This window comes from Ceratotherium simum, chromosome 25, assembly GCF_057802395.1.
Source record: "Ceratotherium simum simum isolate JZ-2026a chromosome 25, ASM5780239v1, whole genome shotgun sequence".
NCBI classification, from domain to species: domain Eukaryota; kingdom Metazoa; phylum Chordata; class Mammalia; order Perissodactyla; family Rhinocerotidae; genus Ceratotherium; species Ceratotherium simum.
This window is the reverse complement of record NC_141924.1, coordinates 18,069,001-18,092,554: the sequence shown is the minus strand read 5'-3', so window position 1 is coordinate 18,092,554 and position 23,554 is coordinate 18,069,001. Positions and strand designations below refer to the sequence as shown.

Sequence of the window (23,554 nt, the reverse complement as noted above, 5' to 3'; positions counted from 1 at the left end):
ATTTTTTTCTTTAAAAATTAGCTTCAAGTCCAACTGGTATTATTTGAGGCACTAGAAAAGACTGAATTCCAGGAAACCCAAGAGGGCGAGGCAGGACAACCAGGGAGCAGCATTAGTTTTTCGTTGTTTTATTTCTAATCTCCAGCCTCTAGAAAAATGACTTGGGTGTAATCAAATGAAAACAATGAAAGTAATACACTTGAAGGTCAAATAGCTAACTTAATAGGAAACTCATTAGAAACGCGGCTGGACAGATTCACAGCTGAAGAGCTCGTTCCTATGATTAAACGTGAAGAAAACTCTCTGGTGTCGTGTTATTAACAGGGGCGAGGCCTTAATTTGGATCCAGTCTGCAGAGGCTTCATGCGGAACTTGTGAATCTGGCAGCAAAGGGAGTGTGTTAAAATACTCAGCAATTCGCCATGGGTTCAAAAGAGTAAACACAAGCATAATACACCACTTTGCCAAGTTCAACAAGCTGTTTCATGGGGCTCTGAGTCCCTGATGAGGGCAGCAAGCAAATGGCTAAGTATACCCAAGCCCAAAGGTGTCACTCGAGGCTCACTGGTGACTGTTGCCAGACACACGTTCTTCTCTGGAATTCACTGACGACAAATGATCAGACCAAGACAAGTTTCTGGAGCAGGGCTCATTTCCTCCTGGTTGCAGGATTAAGTCCACATTTCTCAGCCTGGCCAATTAAACTGGAATGCCCAGGGGTGAGGCCCAGGCATCAGCATTTCATACAAATGCCCAATGAGATTCTAATGCACATCCAGTGTTCAGAATCCCTGCAATGGGCAATCTGGCCTCAACCTTCCTACCACCTCCCACTAGAAGTTTCTACTCAGCCAGAAAGGACCTCTCAGATCCCTAAAATCACATCAGGAACAATCAATATCCACTCTGCTTATCAATTTTATTCATTATCTCATTTAATCCTCACAACCTTATCTATAAAGTAACTTATCTATTGGCCCCATTTTATAGATAAGGGAACTGAACCTCAGAGAGGTTAAGTCGCTAGCCCAAGGTCACACAGTAGCAACTGGCAGAGCAATTGGCTCATTCAAATCTAAGCCTATTTGGACAATAAAAATATACTCACCCTCCTAGAACAGTACTTGGAACATAAGTGCTCAACAGATTTTTGTAAAATGAATAAATGATTGAATGAATGAATGACTAAATAAGCGAATGAATGAGAACAGTGGGTAGTATTAATGACCAACAGACCTCGTTAGATCAATTCAGCCGGCCCCTGCCTGCCTTGGAAAGGGTGTAAATCAGGACCTGCTTGCTGCCTGAGAACCCAGGATGAAGACACTTGAGCCTGAGGAGAAAAATGTAAACTGCTTCCACTGTAGGTATTTCCAAATAATTAACACTGGCCACACAGCCTGCTTTGGTTTCTGACCTGCTGAGCACGGGTTTCTCCAACACGGCGGTTCTCAAATTGAAAGTGCTTCAGAGCCTCCGGGAGGGCTGGTTCCGTCACAGAACACCGGGCCCACCCCCAGGGTTCTGATCAGTGATGCTGATGCTGCTGGTCCTGGATCGCGCTCTGAGAACTGCTGCTCAAATGCATTATTAGGCAGTTTATCAGGGTCCTGCCATCCTCAAGGGGTTATTTTCCAGGGGCAAGTTACGGTCTCCGGGACCTCTGCTGGGTTCTGTGGGAACATCCTGCACCGGCCCCCGTGTCCCTGCCACAAGCTGACGGGGAGGAGAAGGCAAGAGGTGGAATGCCCCGTCCCCTGAGCCTGCAGTGCACCATACAGGCCATGGGCTTTTCCAGACCCTGTCTCTTCGCGTCTCTTCTGCATCTCTGGCTGGATTTTCAGAGCAGTGATTTTGACCAGGAGGCAAGAACGATATCCCCTTCCAGAAAGATCTATCAGAATCTCAGGAGGCACAGGTAGCTTGAAAAAGCATATCGTAATGTAACTTCTAGGAAGACAGGAGGAGCTTTTAACTGATGGTAAACTCATCCAAGTGTCTCCATGGTAGGAATTCAGAGAATTTTCTAGAATATAGCCTCTTTTACCCATCTTGTGCCCATCTTCTTATAGGCAGCAGGGTTAAGACTCACAGGGCCAGGGCATGAGACTCACACACTTATGGACCGAGGCACATCCATTTGTCTGTTTTGTTTTTTAAAGTTTGAGAAACTCTTCCAAAGGCCGAGAGATCACAGCTGACGAATGCCACACAGGCTCCCTACTTCATCCCAGAAAGCCAGGATCACCCTCACCTAAGATAGGAGAGGGGAGGAAAGGGCCCATGGGTTCTAGCATATCGCAATGCAAAGAGCCAATAAAGAGATGTAATCTTGCATGGCCAGGAAGAGAGATTTCCAGGAACAAAAAACAAGGGCAGGAAAGTAAAGGCTCACGCTGGTCTCCCCGGCGTCCCTGCCTTTCCCTTTCACACCGGGACTGACACCAGATGGGGTGCGAAGCATCCCTCAAGTGTCGTGTGTGTGTGCACACGGGGCAAGACGTTCATCCTTGTGGTTTTGCAGACCAGGGCTCCCAGGCTTTCAAAGGGGAAACGAGAGTGAGACACCGAGCCTTTGATGTTGGCTTGGGCCCTGAAATCAGAACTTCAGGCAAAAAACGTTTTTATCTCTTCCATCCAAAGCAAGTTGAAAGCTCCTGTGGGCACTTCCTTCTCAGCTGTTCTTTCCATACTGTCAATTACCTTCCTGCTGAGAGAACGGAATGCCTTTGACTAAAAACGGGTCCATCCCGAGATGGGGCGGCCCTTAGTATCACACACTGGAAGGTGCCTTTCTAGCCTCTTTTATTTTACTTAGCATTAGAAGCCGGTTATGTTTTGAGTTTACACAGAGTTGACAAATTTGAGGGTTAATCACCTTCACCCACGGGTCGACAGGAGAGTAACTCCAGTCTCTGGTTCGAGAAAGAAACATTTGAAAGGAATTATTTTTGAGGTTTGGTGAACGGCAGCATTGATTCAGTGAAGCTGCAGATTTTATGAGCCTGCGGGTACTGTGAATAATATATAAACGACTTACATTTCCTTGGACTCCAGCGCAGAAAACACTTGACCTGTGGGTTTACTGGATTTGAGCCCCAAGCTTCTTCCTGAGATGTGTGCAGAAATATTTTCTAAAATACCCACAAAGCTGGGATTTAATACTCTCCCGTATTGAATCAGCAACCTCTGTGAAGGCCAGGAATTCTCTGTATCACAGGGTCTAGGACAATGCTTGCCCCCAGTTAGGGGTCACGGCAGACCACCAAATGACCCGGTCAGTCTGAGGGGCACCAGCCTTGGAGTACTGCTGACTGGGTTTGACTCTGAGACCCACCACTTATTAGTTGGTGTAACCTAGGAAACTTAGAATTTTCCTTACTGTAAAATACTGATAACAGTTTGTATCAGGGATGTAAGGACTAAATGAGATAATACACGCACACATCTTAGTCTAGGGTAAACACTCAACAACTCCTAGCTATTATTAGTATTATTTTAAAGTGTAAATTAAAAGATACTACTTCCGGGGCCAGCCTGGTGGCGTAGTGGTTAAGTTCACACGCTCCGCTTCTGGCTGCCCGGGGTTCACAGGTTCGGATCCTGGGTGCGCACCAATGCACTGCTTATCAAGGCATGCTGTGGTAGGCGTCCCATATAAAGTAGAGGAAGACGGGCACGCATGTTAGCCCAGGGCCTATCTTCCTCAGCAAAAAAGAGGAGGATTGGCCACAGGTGTTAGCTCAGGGCTAATCTTCCTCCCAAAATAAAAAATACTACTTCCCTCTTCAAAACCAATGGCTTCCCCTCATTCCTGGTATAAAATCCACACTTCCTCCTTTAGCCAATGTGGTCAAGATCTGGCCCTCTCCAACCTCCTCTCTCCTGCCACCATCCTACTCACTCACTCCCGCAGACTCACAGGCCCTCTGTCACTTCTACCAACATAAGATCCTTCCCTCCTCTGAGCACTCACACTTGCTGTTCTCTTTGCCTGGAATGCGCCTGGAACACCCAGGTCTTCTAAGGGCTCACTCCCTACTCCATTCAGGTCTCAGCTCAAGTCACTTATCCATTCATTTGTCTACTCACTGAATCTCAGCTCCATGAGACCAGAGCCTGTCTTGTTCACCCTTGTATTCCTAGCTCCTAGAACAGGGCCTGGTACAGAGTAAGCACTTAATTAGTATTTTTTTTTTTTGATGAAGGAATTACTTTTTCTCTGGAACTAGTATTTCAATATCACCAGATAGTACAGTCCAAGATGGCGCCTTCCCCTCATGAAAGCCCAAAATTCCTAAACATACAGGGTTGGGCACATCATTACTTTGCCATGTTGCTGCCATTATTGTTACTGCTGCTGCTGCTGTGTTTTAAATCATAAAGGTCCTTGTTGAAGAAGAAATTGTAAAGTTATTTAACAGCTTCTATTCACTTGGCTAATGTCCAAACAGCCACTTAGATGCCTTGACATTTTCACTAGGCAAATTAATGCACCTCTGCACTCAACTAAGGCTCTTGATTGGCCTATCAAACAACCAATCAGCTTTCAGAGAGAAGGTTCCCCTTTCACTCTATGAGTGGCAGAGAGACCAGCGTATTAACTCACAGACTTGGGGCCTGCCACCACACTGCCCCTACCACGCCCCAAGGTTGAAAAGGATCAAAAAAGACAGGCTGAGGGGGATGCCTGGGGCAGAGAGGTGGGCTGCAGAGCCAGCAAAACAAGACACAAGGTCAGAAATACAGGGCCGAGGCCTGGCAGAGGGAAAAAACAAACGGGGTCAGGAGACCATGTGCCAGGGCCATCAACTAGCTGTGATACCAGTGTTATGAGCTGAACTGGGTCCCCCAAATCCCTATGTAGAAGTCCTAATGCCCAGTACCCCATCATGTGATGCTATTTGGAGAGAAAGTCTTTACAGAGGTAATTAAGGTTAAATGAGGTCATTAGGGTGGGCCCTAATCCAGTAGACTAGTGTCCTTACAAAAAGGGGGAATTTGGACATGGACACAGACACATACAAAGGGAAGACCATATGAAGACTTAGAGAGAAGACAGCCATCTACAAGCCATTTCGGAAAGAGGCCTTCAAAGAAAGCAACTCTGCTGACACTTTGGTCTTGGACTTCTAGCCTCCAGAATTGTGACACAATAAATTTCTGTTGTTTAATCCACCCAGGCTGTGGTATATAGTCGTGGCAGCCCAGCAAACTAATACACCCAGCAAGTCACTAACCTTCCAGAGCCTCAGTTTTCACAACTGCAAAATGGGAACACCTGGCCTGCCCACCTCACAGGTTTGCTGTGGGGGTCAAATGAGACTGGATGTGGCAGAGCTTTGTCAACTATACAGAGTTCTTCAGACAACAGCAGGATGTCTGACTTCACCTGCAGAGTCCTGGGGTCCTGGGCAGTGAAGCAGATAAAGTCCTAAGACCTGGAGATCGTGGGGTCACAGTTAGTGTACAGCTGGAACAGCACCTTGGAGAGCGCATTCCTAATCCCCGGGGGAAGGGAGGGGAGCTGCCCTCCTCCACAGTTATGTAGTGGATGTGGGAGAAACAGAACTTGCGTGGGAGAAGGGAAATAGAACAGAAACTGGAGACCTCTAAGAAATTAAAAGGAAAAAAAAGCCACATTTAAGTCCCTGGGAGTTTTCCGGATAGAAACAATTCGTTTTTTTTTGTACGGTACTCTGTAGGTCACAAAATACTTGATGGCAGTGGGGTTTCTTAAACCTATTTGAAGTCAGGCATCCCTTTGAGAGTCTGATGAATGTTATGCGCCCTCTCCCCAGAAAATAATCCATGTACTTAACACATAAAACATTATACACCAGCATGGTCCTATCCTGCAATGATGAAAAAGTTCTATATCTACATTATCCACTATGGCAGCCACTAACCACATACGGCTAGTGAGCACTTGAAATGTGGGTAGTGTGACTGAGGAAATGATTTTTTAATTATTTTATTTTACTAATTTTAATTTAAATATTCATCTGCAGCTAGTGGCTTCTGTATTAGACAACACAGTTAATATACTATTCCAGAGGATTTACAGACCCCCTGCAGCTCACCCATGAAATACCTTGTCAATGGGCCCCAGGTTAGGAACCACTTATAATGACTATACTATCTTCACAATAATTATCTTTTTCTGAGCTTACCAGAACATGTATCATCTCATTTAATCCTATCAACAACCCTATGAGAAAGGTAGAACAGTTATCCCCATTTTATAGGTGTGGTTATTGAGGCACTAAGAGGCCCACCATCTTGCCCAAAGTCTCATGTTCAGGCCACAGTGGAGGATTTGGGACTGAAAGCCAAGACTGTCTGATGTGAGAACCCAAGCTCTTTCCCGACTCCCTAAAACCTGTCCATAGGGATTTATGAACTGAGGCCCAAGCTTCCACCGGAGGCCTTGATGGAAATTATTTCTAGTCAGCCAAAGAACTTTAATTCGTTCTGGTACCCATCTTTCAAGTTACAAGCAAGGGCTTCTCTTCTTCTTGAAGCCTCCAGCAGGGGCTGGACTGAGGCCAACTTGACCTTGATAATAGAACATTCTTCGACTAAGTTTCATCTCTGGCCTTCCCTTGAGGGGAGGACAGATTCCTGTTCCCCATTCAGCCTGTAGGATTCCCAAGGCCAAAGATGGCATGATGCTGATGAAGAAGCCAAGCTTTTCCGGGTCAGGCTTCAGTTACTACAGAACATCTCCCAGATGAAGAATCTGGAAACTTCCTGCTGGGATAACACTCTCTCTGCCTTCCTGATAAAGAAGGTTCCAGCTCTAGGCCAAGAAATCCCAAACACAACAGTGCTCACAGAGCACGTGACCCACACTGGTCCATACACATCACCCTTCACCACTGCCTTCAGGTTTCCATGGAAACCAGGCCGCATGGAGCAAAACACCCAGAATTTAATAAAACTCACTCTCATCCTACAGTTTGTACCTCTACTCACTTCTAACTTCTAGAAGTTCCCCTCATTCACCAGGCATATTCAGATTTGTTTTATCAGCCTGGAATTCTACTTTTGCCGATTCTTCCCCAAAAACCTCCTTCAAAGGCCCAGCCTGGATGTCGTACATCTCCATGAAAATTTCTAACCCCCTGCCCTCCACGGTCCCAGAATATGCTGCTTACATATCTACACAATACTTTTTCTATCATGCCTTGTCTTGCTTCTTGAGTATGAGATCCACGGCATATTCCTCCTTAATTTCTAACCACATTTAACACAGTGCTTAAGGAGAAGTAGACACTCAGTAGACCAATGGTTCCCAAACTTGTTAAAACACAGATTGCTGGGCCCCACCCCTAGAGCTGCTGATGCAGCAGGTCCTGGGTGAAACCTGGGAATCTGCATTTCTAACAATCCCAATTTATGCCAATGCTGCTAGTCCAGCACTTTGAGAATCACTGCAAGAGATGTTTGTGGAATGAATACATGATCAAATGAATGAAAATTTCCCTTAAAAATCCTATCCCCAAGGATTCCAAAAATGAGCTTTAGAAAAATCAAGATAAAAAATTTTACCGACCTTTACTTCTAGATGAGGAACAAAAATAGAAACAGCAGAAAAAAGAATGGCAAAAAAAAACAGCAGGGAACCAGAAGAAGGAAAATTTAAAATATCAGAAAAATTTAGGGTTACCATCTGGTTTCCTCCTAGCCCTTATTAGGGCTCCATAACTTATTATGATCAGACCAGAAATTAAAAATAGGCTCATTTTTCTGACTCAACCATATATTAAAAAATATTCTGGAGAAACACTTTGACTCAGTAATTCCAAGTCTAGGAATTTTTCATAAGAAAATAATCAGAAATGAATTTAAAAATGATGTACAAGGAGGGTCACTAAAGCCCTGTTTAATAACCAGAAATTTGAAACAACTTAAATGTTTGACAAAAGGAATTAGATTCAATAAACTACGGTATGTCCATAAATGGAATACTATAAAGCCTTTTTAAATGTCCTTACAGGGGAATATTTATCGACATAGGTAGAGATGCATGATATAAAAAGTGAAAAAACTCAAACTAAAAAATACTATAAACAGTATGATCTAACTTTGGATAAAAACCACATGCAGATATAGAGAAGTATATGAAAATATAAATATGGCTAGAGAGCTATTTATCAAACTGGGAGTTAGAAGAGATATTATTGTTTTAATTTTAACATTTGTATTTCAATCATTTCTACAAAAAACATATTGCTTGTGTAATTTTTTTAAGGATTTTTTTTTAAATGATAGACTAGGAAGTTTATACTTTCCATTTCTTCCTATGAAGGACCAAAGAGTTAAAGCATGAGCATTTTTATAAGCTTTTCCCCATCCTGCCTTTCTACAAACACGAACTACGACTTGGATTCCATTTATGAAGCATCTGTCACATCCGTGGCTCCCTCTTCTTTCTTGGTATTTCCTGGACCTGCTCAAAGTTAATTCCTAACTCAAAGAGCCTAACTTTGAATAACTCATGACACCACCACCAGAGCATCAGCTTTGGGGAATAACATTTACAGGGGTTCTACCATTATTTGGTCACCCAGCAAAGTGCCATTCTCAGAAACCATGGCTGTCTCACATACCAGCTCAACAAGGCAGGTTGCTTAGCAACCGCCAAGGAACTGGAAAGACGGAAGAAGGCACCCGCCAGAGCTATTTTATGACTAAAGTGAGCTGCGCTACGTGTGTCTGGTTGCATTCAAGGTAACCAAACAAGAGATAACACCCGGCTATTTTTGCATCATGAGGAAAAATACTTGGCTCCTGTCCAGACGGGCAATTACCTTAAAAATCTTGGCAGGCCCTATGGTATGAGAAATGGTAACTGATACGGAGGTGAAAAAAAAAAATCACTGACCTTCATAAATACTGATGATATGAGGGTGGCTGAGGGATGACATGATCTCAATCTCTCGTCTGATGTGAACCATGTCTTGTTCATCCTTAATTTTGTCCTTACGAATGGATTTTATAGCAACCTATAAAGTCAGGAAATGAAATGTTACTCAGAGAACTAAACAGATGCAAATCAGCCATGGGGAGACTTTGGAAAATAAATACAGATGTTCCTCGTTGGCAGAACCGACAATAACCAAAACAAAGCTTCGAAATACCCCCTGCCACATCTTTCATTTATAGCAAAAACCCCTCTTCTCCCGGCAACAGAAAACATCAGGTTTTAACAGCCTGGGGTTTGGGATGGTGGGTTGTTTTCATAAAAGCGGAGACTGCTTCGCGTGGCCAGATTCATTTACTCCAGGAATCCTGATCCTTTGAAAAAAGGAAAAAAGGAGAGCTCGGTTTACAGGATATCGGCGACTGCACATGGATAGGTGAAATTAGTATCGCTCAGCTCCACCGTGCAGCTGCCACGGCGATGGCTAAGAAAAACATTATTGGCCCATCTCAAGGCCAGTTCTGCCTCAAACCTTGGGTTTTAAGACTCCAGTCTCTGCTGTGTTTATGCAACTGCTCGGAAGCCAAATCCTTCCTACATCCTTCCTCTTGCCCAAGGCACCTTCGATAGCACGTGATGTGACAAAAAGTCTCTGCCAGAGAAAAATTAGGATAAAACAAAGAGAGTGACAGCTAGACTCCCTGCCCAGCCCCAGGGGATTCCAAAAGCTCCGTGCCAATGTCGCCTGCAAATCCAAACTGGAGAGAATTGCCAGGGCCAACGCACAGAGCAATTACTCAAAAGAAACACATAAATAAAAAGGAATTAGATGACAATGGGAATCTAATAAGGAAAAATATGTTTGCCAATGGATTCATCTTTGCTCATAAACAAGTTACTGGGTAATTTAATCCGCCTTGGCTGTAAGGGGGACAAAAATGACTTTGGTGGGGGGAGGTATCCATGGGTGACAAGGAAGCCTGCCAACCAATTTGCTGCCAGCTCCGAACGCCTGCTCAGTCCCCTCCAAACTGGTCCTCCTGTGACCTCAACTCTCACCTGTACCACCCTTTCCTGGATGAAAGGCAGTTAAATAATCCCTCTGGATTACAAAGCCATGAAGTGCTCTGGAGGAAAAAATATGCTTGTTATCAGCGGCCCAAGAGACACATCTCGACCATCACAGGGTGAACCACAGTCAACTTCAGCAGGAATATATTCACATCTGTGAACATTTGCAAGTTCTGACTTGCACCAGGTCCCCACCAAGCACTATACCTGGAAACACTTCTAAAATACAATCAGTCCATCGATGACTCCACAAGAACTGGGGAGCTATTATTACTATTGTTTTTGCTATTTGCTCATCTCCCAAAAACAGGGTGAGTTGACTAGCAGCTCCTTGTATTTCTCCTTTGCAGAACCTTCCCCAGTTGTAATTAAATCAGTATTTGTGTTGCTACTTGACTCTACATGAGTGGGGATCTTCTTCACCGCTTTATCTCTAGTGCTTAACACCGTGCTGGGCACGTGGCAGGCCTGAGAAAACCACAGGTGTGGGCAGGCAGATGGGAGTAGGTAGATAGAAAGGGAGGAGAGAAGGGGGGCAGGAGGGAGGAGAGATGGGAGAGGTTGATGTTATTAGGTGATGAGTGGTCAGACCAGAGAAGTGATGCGGTATTAAAGCAAAAAAGGAGGGACCATACAGCCAAACCATACGGCCAAAACAGGCACAATAGGAAAACGATTTAGGATTTCTCTGGCATCCTACCTACATGGGCAATCAAGGAATGGAGAAGGCAGATAGGAAACACAGGATGCCCTGCTGTAAACCCAGGGGCAGGCACCACCCTCCCTTAGACTGCAGGGAGACCACGTGGCTGGATGAAAGGAGGCTGCACAGAGATGAATGAGCTTCCAGCTTCAAGGCCCCTTCTGACCACGGTGCCAGGCTCAGAGCTACCCCAGGCCCTCACGACAGCCCCATTTGTATGTAGCAAGAAAAAGCCTCCCTCGGCTTACGTCAAACATAAAGATATGACTGGAAGGCTTTATTTTATCTGAGTAGAGGCTGCGATCCTGGGAGCTTGTTCTTGGAGGAAGCAGACAGTGAACACACACAGGCCGTGGAGGATGTGGGTGGCTGTTGGACCAACTCCTACATTCCTCCATGAACTAAAGATGGGCCAAGGAGAGAAACCACCCCTTTGATTATACAGCAGGCTGAACTTGGCCTGGAGGAGGCCCCATTGTCAAATTACAATAGAAATAAATTCTTTCACCATCCAGGGTCAGGGGAGGGTAGCACCATTCTAGAGAGTAAGAAAATAAGCCCACTTGTCAATTCCCCCCAACAGTGGAGCGAGAGGCCGCCGGTCCCACGGTGCATTTGCCAGGGCGATGCTTCCTGCCCAGGATGAAAAGGAGAGTGCCCACATTCTAATCAAACCCCGCTCAGCACTGAGGAAACTAAAAGGGCCCCACAAATGTTAATAACCATAGTGGCTGTCCCTCCACAAAAGCTTCCCTCTTCCGACAATGAATCTTCTACCGAAAATGTAAAAGAGGGCTCATTCTGCCCCCTGTTTCAAAGGGGCTAGTGGGGAGTCAGGAGGAGACAAAGGCTAGAAATCACTTACAACTGTGCAACCGCAAGGCCAGAGGGAAGACCTTCAGTTCAACTCCCAAGAGCCGTGAGACAACTCACCCAAGCTCGTGGAGCCAGTTGACTGCAACCCACGATAACAATAGCAACGACAGTAATAATAGCATGCATTCTTGGAGCAGTTAAGACACAGTACAGACACTGTGCTCAGTGCCTCACACAGGGCAGATCTTTACATCCTTCTCATCATTCAAGCCTCAGCTTCACACCACCCCCTTAGGGAGGCCCTCCCCGGCCCCTCCAGCTGATAAGGTCACCCCTGGCCACCCCCTTCTCTCTACACCTGTCCCCATTTTATCTTCTTCGGGGCATTTCCCACCATCTGAAATTATCTTGCTTCTTTGTTTGCTGCATATTCAGACTGTAGGCCAATTCCAGCTCCAGGCCTGTTTCTGCAGGGCCCAGAGAGCTAAGAATGGTTGTCACATTTTTAAAGAGTTGTTTAGAAACAAGGAGGAGATCTATAAATGTAGCCCTTGTCATGTAATACAGGGCCTGCTTCATGAAGTTGAAGGACTAGCTAAGCCAGTGCACAGTGAAGCAGTACTGCAGGATGGCTAGGGACGTGGCTGTGAGTCCTAGCTAAAACCGCTCACCAGCTGTGTGACCTTGGGCAGGTTGCATAACCTCTCTGCGCTCTAGTTGCCTCATCCTTCAAGTAGGGAAATAACAGTACCTGCCGCACAGGTCCCTGTGAGGATTATGTCAGGTGCTTAGAATGTGCCTGGCCCGGGCCGAGTGCTCAGTAAATGTGAGCCATGTTTACCCTGGAGAAAATGCCCCATAAATAGGGCCTGCCTTCCTTCCCTTCATCCTCAGAGCAAACTTGAATTCCTCCTGGTTCCTCATGAGGCAGTGACTGAAGGCCTTGGGACTGGAGACCACATTTGTTCCCAAAGCACAGAAAGGTCAAAAGAACCTCTCTCCTGGGTCTTTAAATTGCACCCTCATCTGAAATGTCAGGAAGCCCAGAGCAGCTGGACCCACCCAGCACGATCATCATGGCACCTGAGGCTGAGATCAGACAGAAGGATGAACAACGTGAACCCAGGACCATCTTCCCCTATCTCCTTCTTACGGTTGCCCATCCAGGTGAAGAGGGGAATAAAATGTTCCTACTTAGAATATAAAAATCTGACCCAAGATACTCCCTTTTGCCTTTCTGGATTTTGACTGTTCATTCACTTATTCCTTTTGAGCACCTACCAGGTACCAAGCGCAGTGCCGACACCACACAAGAGGGATCCAACACGATTTGGCCCCAGCCCTCAAGATAGGGAGAATGGGGAGAGAAGGCAACAAGCAAAACTTACACAATATATGACGTAATTACCCTCACAGCGAGGGCTACTAAAGAAACGCCCAGAGATGCCCTGCATTGTGGAGGAAATCTCCTTTCCAGTTTTCCTCAATCCTCACCCAAATCTACAAAGAAAGACTAAGGTAAGGAAAGAGCCCAGCAGGAAGAGATTACCAAATGTCTGAAATCATACACCCTCCAAAAAAAAATTCAATTTGTGCCTGCACAGGTCAGAGATTTCACAGCCCACCCTCAAAATGACGGAGGCCGGGAACTCAGGTGTTTGAGCCCATCGTGTAGTACAGCCACTTTCATAAATGCTCCCGAGTCTAGACGGCACCGTGCGCCTATAAAAGAGTCTGCTTTTAAATAAGGCCACCCTATAGCTTAATGTTTATACCATATGCAGCAGAGGTCTGGCCGTGGACCTGCGAATTCTGCCCTGTGGTGCCTGCCTATTTAAGAGACAAACTCAGCCCGGCCAACCCCATCTATTGTTAAATGTAACAGGCCCAGCCTCCTCTTCTGCTGTGGTAGTTTTTCCTTTTTTGAATAATCACCAAAAACCATCTGCTCTGCAGCCTGCATGGCGTCCTTTGCCACAGTGGCCACTGTGAATGTTGAGCGCTTGGTGATCTAGGCAGGGTGATGTGGAGCAGAGCGGTATGGGGGAAGGTCAGGTTTTTACTGGCAGGGGGACCTCAGGCAAGCCCGAACCTCACGGGGCTCAGTTTCTTCATCTGTAAAATGGGCTTAGCAAGTCCTACCTCTTGGGGCTGTCGTAAGAAGTGGAAATAATGTAAGTAAATGCCTGGCACACAGTAGGTGTTCACTGAATGGCAGTAACGAGGCCTGTCAGAGCGATACAGTGGTACAGGGTCTTGGACCATGTTTAAGGGCTCTTGAGCCCACAGCACATCATCTCAGATGCCTCTCCCCTCTCCATTCCTCCTACACATCCTCACCTTCCCTGCACTTGTACTAAGACAAGAACAGGTTAAAATTAATATCCAGTCTGCAGGCCTGCACAGAGCAGAGCAGCCAGCTGCCTTCCCGGTCTGCTTTGGGGAGTGGGGGAATTCCAGGTTGTATGTATTTGAGGCTCTAACTAAGAGAATCACTGTCCTCTTCCCTCCACAGCCACCTCCCAGGGATGCTCATTCATTGACATATGTCAGCCTGCAGGGAGTGTTCTAGAACAGTGTCTCTCAAACAGGGGTCATGGGCATCTTGTTAAAATGCAGATTTTCAACCCAAACGTCTAAGGTGGGGCCTGGGATTCTGCATTTCTAGCAAGCTCCCAGGTGATGCCAGAGATGCTGGTCTGGGGAACCACACTTTGAGTAGCGAGACCACAGTGTCCTGCCTTTGGCCCCGACATATCAACATTTTTAAACCAGTGGCAATATTCTTAATAATAACAGTAACTAACATTTATGATATGCCAGTGGACCTTATCTCACTTAATCCCAACTACAACCCCATTTTACAAGGGGAGGAAACTGAGGCACAGAGAAGATAAATGTCATCCAAAATCACACAGTATGTAAACGATGGAGCTAGGACTTGAACCCAGGCAGGCTGAGCCCACAGGCTGCTGATTCTTGAGGCTGTGGATAAAGCTGGGATGGACAGCAAACATGGCAGGTAACAGAATCGCTCAAAGGATCCCTCCACAGCCCAGTGTGATGGGCCCCTTCTAAACAGAAGAAGTTTTCCAGAGTCACATGTGAGGTCCCGGGAGGCGGGATTGGGGGGCTGAGCAGCAGGGAAGAAACACAGCCATAAACACGGCCTTAGCATCACTTAGTGAGAACAAGTTTGCGTTCTAATCCCGGCAACAGGAGCTGGCAGCCTCCCTGCCGTTCACAAGGTGTGATCTCACACTGGCCACGCTCCCCGGGAGCTGCAGGGCACTGAGTCAGAGGCAGCTTCGGGGACCTTTTCTCACCAAAGGGCCCAGAGGCCACTTGCAGCTCAGAACGGGCAGCTAAGTCAAGTTGGCAGCCAGGGTAGGGGTTCCTGCTCTCGTCCGGTTGATGGTCAGAGTCCAGGGCAAGGCACAGCTCCACACGGGACACGTGGGACAAAGCGCCCCAAGATCACCAAATGGCTTTCCCTCACAAAGGCTGTGCCTGGGCACCACGGTGATGCCACCCAGGAGGCCATCCTGCAGCCAAAGCCATTAATTAAATGACCCCAGCTCCTTGTGAGCAGCCTGGCCAACTCCGGACAACACGCTAACAAGGCGCTGTGATGCAACCGGCCCCACAGGGACCTAAGCCAGCTCCGCTGTGGGGCCCAAGGGCCTCTTCCTCTCCGGCCTGTTGATTCATGTCAGTACATGGATGTTTTTTCAGACAGAAGCAGGTTGGAAGCCAAGCGCTGTATCAACAGGCTCTGAGGAGAGGCACCCTGATGCCGGGGAGCACGGCATGTGTAAGAAGGAGCTTTTTCTTCAAAGAATGGCATCCCAGCATTCACTGCCACCGGCCCTTTAATCTTGTAAGAGGTTCTGAAAATATAATCCTCTGTAACTCAGTTCTCAATCTTCTATTTCCCAAAACTCCCCATAAGAGATGATGTTTCCTCAATGATACTGATTTTTTCCTCCTGCCATGAAAAATGTGTTCTATTTCCAGAATTTAAACAGCAAATCAGACTCTTACTGGACTGGGCCAGGGCCTGCTTAGGAGGACCTCTGAGAGGCCCAGGATGTTTTTATCTACTTGTATAGTCATTCCTTGCTCGCCACCCCCCCTCTTCAAGGATGGAGCAAAGAATGCCATAATTGCACGTGGTGACGCCACAAGGGAAGTGGAATTAGTGACTAAGAAATCACGGGCAGATTTTCACTCCCTGTATGGCGTTGGGGTTTGTAAACACGAGATAGTGGCCATGGCCGACCAGGCGAGGACCAAAAAAGCAGTGAAAAGGCGGCCAATGGAAAGTTAACGCCCGGGCAATGCAAAAAGCAAGCAGCAACCAGCCCGGAGCGCACAGTTAGATCCTCGGAGAGAGCCATTTGCCAAAGTGTGGTCAGCGCACCACCTGCATCAGATCCCCTGGTTGGGGAGGAAAGGGGAAACTGAGGGTCAAAATGCAGATCCTGGGGCCCACCCCAAATCTGTTGAATTCGAGGGTGGGGGACAAGCTGGTATCAGCATTTTTTACAAGCTTCCCAGGTGATTCTGCTGCACTCTGAAGTTCGACAACTGCCATCTTAAACCAGAGTAAATGTGACCAGGATGCCACTTATTTGGTAACTTAAATATTATACAGCCATATTAAACATTAGATGATTAATGAAAATTAACGAACTGCCCATCTATAGAAAGTGGAATTTAAAACAAGCTGCTTCCTTGAGGGCGCTGAGTGATCCGAATTAATTTACCCCTGGCTAACGGAAGGTTTGCTCCCAGAGGACATGTCGCTTATCCCAACCCAAGGCAGGCCTGTGGATGCTGTAAGGCCACGGAAGCCGGCTGATGATGCTCTCCAGACAACCTGGGGCTCCCGCAGCTGGTAAAAGTGAATGTGTCTGAAGGAGGAGAGAGGAAGTGAGCTCTGGAGCCTCACATCCCGCCTGCTCTGTGAGAGAGAGTCTGGCTGAGGCTGTGAGGGGTCTTCTCTTACCAGGATCCTCTGGAAGTCTCTCCAGGCTCTGCTCTCAGAAATGACCCCAAGGCCCCCTACATGAAAAGGCCTCTGGGAGCACAAGAGAGCTACACCAGAGTCACAGACAGACAGAAAACTCAAGGGTGTTTAGCTGGGGCTCGCGTAGCCAAGCAGCTGTTTATTTCTGACTTGCACGTTTCCGAAAGCCAAATGCAACACCCGCTCAGAATTCCACAGTGCAACTGCTTTTCTTCCAGGTTACGACTGTCCTGGGGAGGAAGGGAAAGGGCTGGACCAGAGGGCTGAGGTTACTTGTACGTTGGACAGCCTCAACTGGTAGCATCTGATAGCGCTGACACTGTTTATAACATGGCTTGGATAAGCTCAGGGTTGTGCAACTTTTATTTATCAACCTCTAAGCCCAGCAGAGGCCCGGCCAGAACTGCTAAGAAACTCAGCATCGGTGCACTGGCCTTGTCATCAGTCACAGCAACTGGGCCCAAGCAGCCCCTGCACAGAGAAGCACTCAGGCAAGCACCTCGCAGGCCTCAGTTTCCTCATCTGCAAATGAGGATGACAAGAGTACCAACCCCACGAGGTGGATGTGGGGAGCCTATCAGATTGTGTATATGATGGAGGGCAGAGAAGGCAGACAGTCACTGCTGGCAGAAGGCATAATGAGCACCATCATCGTCAGCAGATCTCAGAGCTGCAAGGACCTCAGAATGTTCTATGCCAACCCCTCATTTTACAGATAAGGAAATTGAGTCCCAGGGAGGTTAAAGCACAGGCCCAAGTTTACGAAATTAACACAGCACCAGAATTCCAACAAGAGTCCTGCGTCCCACTCCAGTCCAGGAATAATACTCCAGGCAAGGAGTCCCAACCAAATTCCAAGCCACAGCCAGCAGCACGACTGAAGCGGCCACCAAAAGGTTTCACATTTACATGGGAGGCAAGCCCCGGCGGGGCCAAGTCCCCAGAACTGCTGCATTATTAATAAACAGAGATGGGGAATGATAAACACTCCTAAGCATGCTGGCAAATCACGACCCATTTCGCACACGGTGCGTCATTTCACCTCCATCTAATGCCAGGGGGCTGTCCCCACACAGACATGCCAGGGACACTGTTTTCAGTCCAACTCAGTCCAAACTTTGTTCCAGGTTCTGAAGCCTGATTTGATATCACACATGAATGGGCATACTTGGGAGGTCTTGATCCCATTATTTCTTAATTCACTGAAAACACTGCTTTTAAATATTAACCTCAGGCTGCTTCTGAATCACTGACCTGGGGAACAATGAACAAAGACACCAAAAGACCTACGAAACAAAATTAGTTTTCCGAAAGGAAAGGAAATTAGTCCATTGAGTTTAGCTGCTCCAGGTGAGCAGAACAAAGGAAAAAAGCTTTGAATTTCTTAAGGTGGCAGAACACAATATGCGAAAACATGGGCCCGGCTTCAAATTTTCTTTTATATTTTAACCACAGATGATTTTATGGGTAAGTGAAAGGGAAGATTCTCCAGAAGTTATTTTTATCCTGATAGACTCCCTCTTATTCAGAAATCTGATTTATAGCAATTAGTGTGTGCAAAGGCATATCAGACGGGGAAGGAACAATAGCCCAGGCTGCAGCCTGTGCCCCGGTGGCCTCTGGAGGCCTCATTCATCATCTCCTCACAAGCAGCACCTTCTTTTCCTTGCAAGGGAAGCTCTCATTGTCCATTACCCAGAGAGGTAACAGGCTGGTCCCTGCTCCACAGCCCCACTGCAAAATCCATGTGGATGCTTGTCAGCCAGCTAATTACCGCCCCACAGACCTGCTGGGGATGTGTGTCACAGCAGCACCTCCGGCTACAAATGCAGAGCCCCAAGCAATGACAGCCTGACCCCCAAGGAGCATGCTCAGTCCCAGGGGGGCATTTACCGCCACCCCATCAGGCAGGTTGCCTCCGTGAGCCTTAGCCAACACCCATCACTCAGTTCCTACCCTCGGGGAGACTGGAGCAGGGGTCTGTGTTCATTACAGGGACCCCAGGAGCAGCCCAGGTGGAGGAGTGTGCGCATGCCCTTGGAAGTTTGTGATTATCGTTTTCTCTGGCAGGATTCCCTCACACCCTATAGTCTGCAACTTCTTCAGCTGACCAACCCTCCGCATCCATCTCCTGCAGTGAGCCCCCATAATGCATATATAGGTCCCCTTTCACAGCCCCACTCACCATTACTTGCAGGCTTCATTTGCACAGAGACCATTTCTGTTTTATTCACTACAACAACTCCAGTGCCCACCAGATGCCTGGTCTGTAATATACACCAAAAAGCTGTTACTAAGACAGACTCCAAGTATTAAAAAGGACCCTTATAAAACAATAAAATCATAGTAGGACATCTTATCATCCCACCTTACCTAACACCCAGCCACCTGCCACTGAGTCTTCTTCTGTTTGCTAATCTCTCAAGTGTTGAATCCCTACTTGTCTCGAAGTCACTGAGCCTAAACTTGCTCATCTTTAAAACGGAGATACTAGTGCCCACTCCAGAAGGGCTAGGAGGTGATTCACAACAATAGCTAATAGTTATCATAATAATTACCAGTTATGAAGCCCTCACTCTGTGCCAGGCACTGGGCACCAACCTGTTTAACCTCTCAACCTGTCATTCATTAAATTCTTGCAAAAACATTACTACTTCTACTTTCTCCATGAATATAAACTGAGTCTGAGGGAGGTTAAGTAATTTGCCCTAGGGCACGTACCTAATAAATAGGACAGCTAGGTCTCGCTAAACCCAAAGACCACACTGCTAACCTCTGTGCCACACTGACAAAGCAAGTAGCACAGTCCCTGGCACTTAGTAGGTGTCTGATAAATATGAGCTGAATCCAAGTCTCTGGAGGTGGAGGCCTCACCAAAGCCACACTGCCTTGTCCCCACCCTAAGTCTTTTTTAAGCTAATATTTAAGCCTCTTCCATCTTCAGAAGCACATCCCCTGGTGTTCCTTGCTGCTCTCTATGGGGCCGGCCAATGCAGTTGGGTAAAAAGTCAGAACCAGACAGGAGGGTCTGGGAGGTATGTCCCTAAAATGATGCAATAATGAGTCAATTCTCCAGAAAGCAATTTTGGGAAATCCACTCTAGATAAGGCATTGATCCAGGTCCTGTAAAACATGACCCAGACCGGCCCTTCAATTTCCTTACTATCTAGCTGGAGAGGCAGTGGACACTGGGCTCCTCTCTGCCCTGCATCCATTCGCCCTTCTATTAGCAGGAACACTCTGACTTTGCTCTAGGGACTACCCCTACCCCATTGGATGCAGTTTTAAAGAGACTGTCAGTCAAGATACTTCACCCTCCCCACACCAATGAGTAGATACATAATCCAAAAGTTTGGCCAAGGAGATGCTCTTTCCCCAGAATGGAATTTTGAGTGGTCTGAAAATGTCTGGGGCATTCACCCTGACAACATTCATCCCAACAACAGTCTCTGAAGAGAGCATCTGCTAGTAGTTCCTGCTACCGAGTTCCTCAGGGCTTCCTTAGTTTTGTCGTTTCCCAAGCCTGGTCCTGTGGGTTATACCTCATACCGTATAAATTCATTTTCCCCTTAAATGAGTCACAGAGTTCATTTCTGTCACTTGCAACCAAGACTCCTAACTTCTCCCTGGAGATGTCAATGAATAGGCATGGGAAGAGAGAACAAGGTTACTAAGCAAGCAAGCACTCAGCTATGTGGTGGGCTAGAGAAGTCAGGGAGGGCTCCAGGGAGCAGGTGGGACTTGACAGGACCAGGAGATGAGCAGGCTTTGGCACAAAGAGACTGTCAGTCAAGATGCTTCACCCTCCCACTCATGCCAGTGAGTAGACACATGACCCTAGAGTTCGTGGGTCACGGAGATGCTCTTTCTAAGACTCTTAAGACCTAACAGCAAAGTGTTCTTTTGTGAGATCAGAGGCAAACTGATGTATGTGTGCAGAGGTGGGGCCTCCTGAGCAGTCCTTTCATTCGTAGCTCCCCTTTTCACCCCCGTTTTCTCACTCACGCTCCTAAATAAGATCAGAATTGAGTCTCATTTTGCTCAGAGTATTCATTTTTCCACCCCTAAAAAGAGCCAGGATACAATCTCCCTTCTCTTTTGCTCATTCATATTGCATGCCTTACACTCAGTCACCTCCTCCATAAAATCTCCCTGTGACTATTTCACTTCATGGTACGAGTCGAAATGTCATCTCCAGGACCCATCCAGATGTAACTTTTACAATAATTTCCTCTCACACCACAATAAAGCCATAGTAAATTATCGTGGTGTTTTGTCTTTCTTTCTGGCTGATTGGGGGTTCGGTAAGGATCATTTCAACCTTTCTTGCAGAAAGGTGCAGGAAGTCTAGTCATACTCTCTGCCAAATAATGTTCACACCTATAAAATATTTACCAGTTGTTATAGACTGAATTGTGTCCCCCCAAAATTCATATGTTTAAGCCCTAATCCCCAATGACCCAAATATGGTCATTAAGGTTAATGAGGTAATTAAGGTTAAAGGAGGTCATAAGGGTGCGGCCCTGATCCAACAGGTCTGGTGTCCTTATAAGAAGAGGAAGAGACACCAACAGCATACACACACTGAGGAAAAGCCAGATGAGGACACAGCAAGTACGTGGCTGTCTGCAAGCCAGGAAGAGAGCTCTCTCAAGAAACCAACCCTGCCGGCACCTTAATCTTGGACTTCCAGCCTCCAGAACTATAAGAAAATAAATTTCTGTTGTTTAGGCCCCTCAGTCTGTGGTATTCTGTTATGGCAGCCCAAGCAGACTAATACACCAGTCATTGTCCATGCTACCTAAATCACAGTCAATATATAACCTAACAAGAGGGAGAGTCATTCATGGTCATTGAATGACCAGGCATAGCAAGCAGAGACTGTAAGACAGGAACCCTGACTGCCTTGTTCACCCATGTGTCCCCAATAGCTAGGAGACAGTCTGGCATCATAGTAGACAGTCAATAAATATTTGTTGCGTTGAACTGAATCAAACATGATGAATATCATAAGTCTTAATTTTGATAAGGATGATTCCTTTCTCACCCATCCACCCATTACCACAACCTGGCCCAGGATCTACAAGTTGCTGAAGTCAGACAACCTACCCAGATGACTTCTCAGATTCTACTCTAGTCCACACCGCTTCTGTACTTGTGGATAAGACACAAAACCATGGCTGCAATACCATGGTGTGTGAATGACCCCCTCCTTGGTATACAGTGCCATCCCACTTTATTTCATTCTCCCCACCACCCCATGAGACAGGCTACTTATTTTCCAGGAGAAGGACACCGAAACTGAGAAAAGAAACTCCGCAAGTCCCTACAGGTCATAAAGGCAACACTCCAGTTTTGACCTAGGTACTTGTGGCCAATGCTGCTTCCACTGGGGCACACCTGTCTCCACATTTCGTCAAATCTATAGAACCACAGGGTAAAGAAGAAACACCTTGAAGCATTGTGATTCTTCCTTTATTTGGAGTTTAAACCTTGGGGAAAACTAGCTCAGATATCAGACTGTCCAAATATAGATAATCTGGCCGAGGAGCTAATCAGAACAATTTGAGTGTACGGCTAAACGAGGACATCCCTTCCTGGATGGAGCATTGCCTTTATGGCAACACTTCATAAGAACCATTCCCTTACAACAAAACTGTCGAATCCAGCAACCACAGGCCAGAAACATCCCAGCTGAACCCCGCCAAGCTGCCTTCTGATGTACTGTACACACAAATACCAATATTCCCCAGATGTTCTCCCTGTAAAACATTTGGTTTGAGACATAGCCCTTCTTTCCCAAAAACTCTTACATTTGTTTAATGGACTCATACAGCTAAAATATCCTGGAGCAGACATCTGAAGCCAGGCCGGCTCTGATGCAAACATCCCATCTGTAGAAAAGAGGAACAAGTAAATAAGACAGTCCTCCTCAAGATTTATGCTCCCTGCATCTTTAAGCAGGTCATAAAATGTAAGCTATGTAGGGATAATAATGTATGTTGCTTTCAAGTGTGTTTCTGAGTCCATCTCGGTATTAATCTAAGACTGATGTTCAAACAGACACGGGGTCTGGCAGGCTGAAGAGGAGACGCCATTCTGCTTCTGGCTCCCTCAGAAAAGAAGTTTGAAAATCTGTCACTCAAGCAACCCAGATGACTGAGGTACAGGTAGATTTTTCTCAGTTTTAGTTATCCAAATAGAGCAATAGCTCCTTCATTCCAAAGCCACTTAGCCCTTAAAGCACAATCTAGAACACAGGTAAGAGGTGGCAAGGTGGGAAATGCACTGGACCTTGAGTCAAGAGACGCAGCTTGGCCACATACTAACTGGGTGACCTGGGCCAGCCCTGCTGCTCGAAAGTGGCTCATCCTGTTACATGAGAAAATGGAACTTCACTTAGATTCACTGTCAGGGCCTGTTCAGCTGTGAAGACTGTATGAATAAGAGAAATAAACCCTTAGAAAAGCCACCCCAAGAAATGTCAGCAGATCCACGCACTGGGACCCCACGGATGGTCACCCATAGTTTCCCTACTAACAATTCTAACAAGCTCGGTCACAGCCAATCTGTGGGGAAGTGGAAAAACGGAACTGGAAAGCTGCTGGGGACAGCCTCACTGACAGAATCAGGACAGGACAATTGACTTTACCTTTCATCTTTTTTTTTTTTTTTAATAATTTTATTTATTTTTCCCCCAAAGCCCCAGTAGATAGTTGTATGTCATAGTTGCACATCCTTCTAGTTGCTGTATGTGGGAGGCGGCCTCAGCATGGCCTGACAAGCGGTGCGTCGGTGCACGCCCGGGATCCGAACCCGGGCCGCCAGCAGCGGAGCACACGCACTTAACCGCTAAGCCACGGGGCCGGCCCTTTACCTTTCATCTTTAATTTTTCTGTGTCTTGTGAGTTTTCAGTATTGAGCATGCATTATTTTTGCTATAGGAAAAAGAATTTTATCTTTTAAAAATGTCACAAAAAGGAATGAAAGTTGATGAGGCGTA

The 23,554-nt window shown here is 46.5% G+C and overlaps 1 protein-coding gene across 1 annotated transcript in view; it reads right to left on the bottom strand.

Moving 5' to 3' along the window:
• Positions 1-23,554, bottom strand: part of NUAK1 (NUAK family kinase 1) — a 70,849-nt gene that overhangs the window by 28,773 nt on the left and 18,522 nt on the right. Inside the window, exon 2 of the mRNA XM_004418057.2 lies at positions 8,891-9,011. Within this exon, the coding sequence (XP_004418114.1) occupies positions 8,891-9,011 (121 nt within the window). The remainder of the gene's footprint in view (positions 1-8,890; positions 9,012-23,554) is intronic.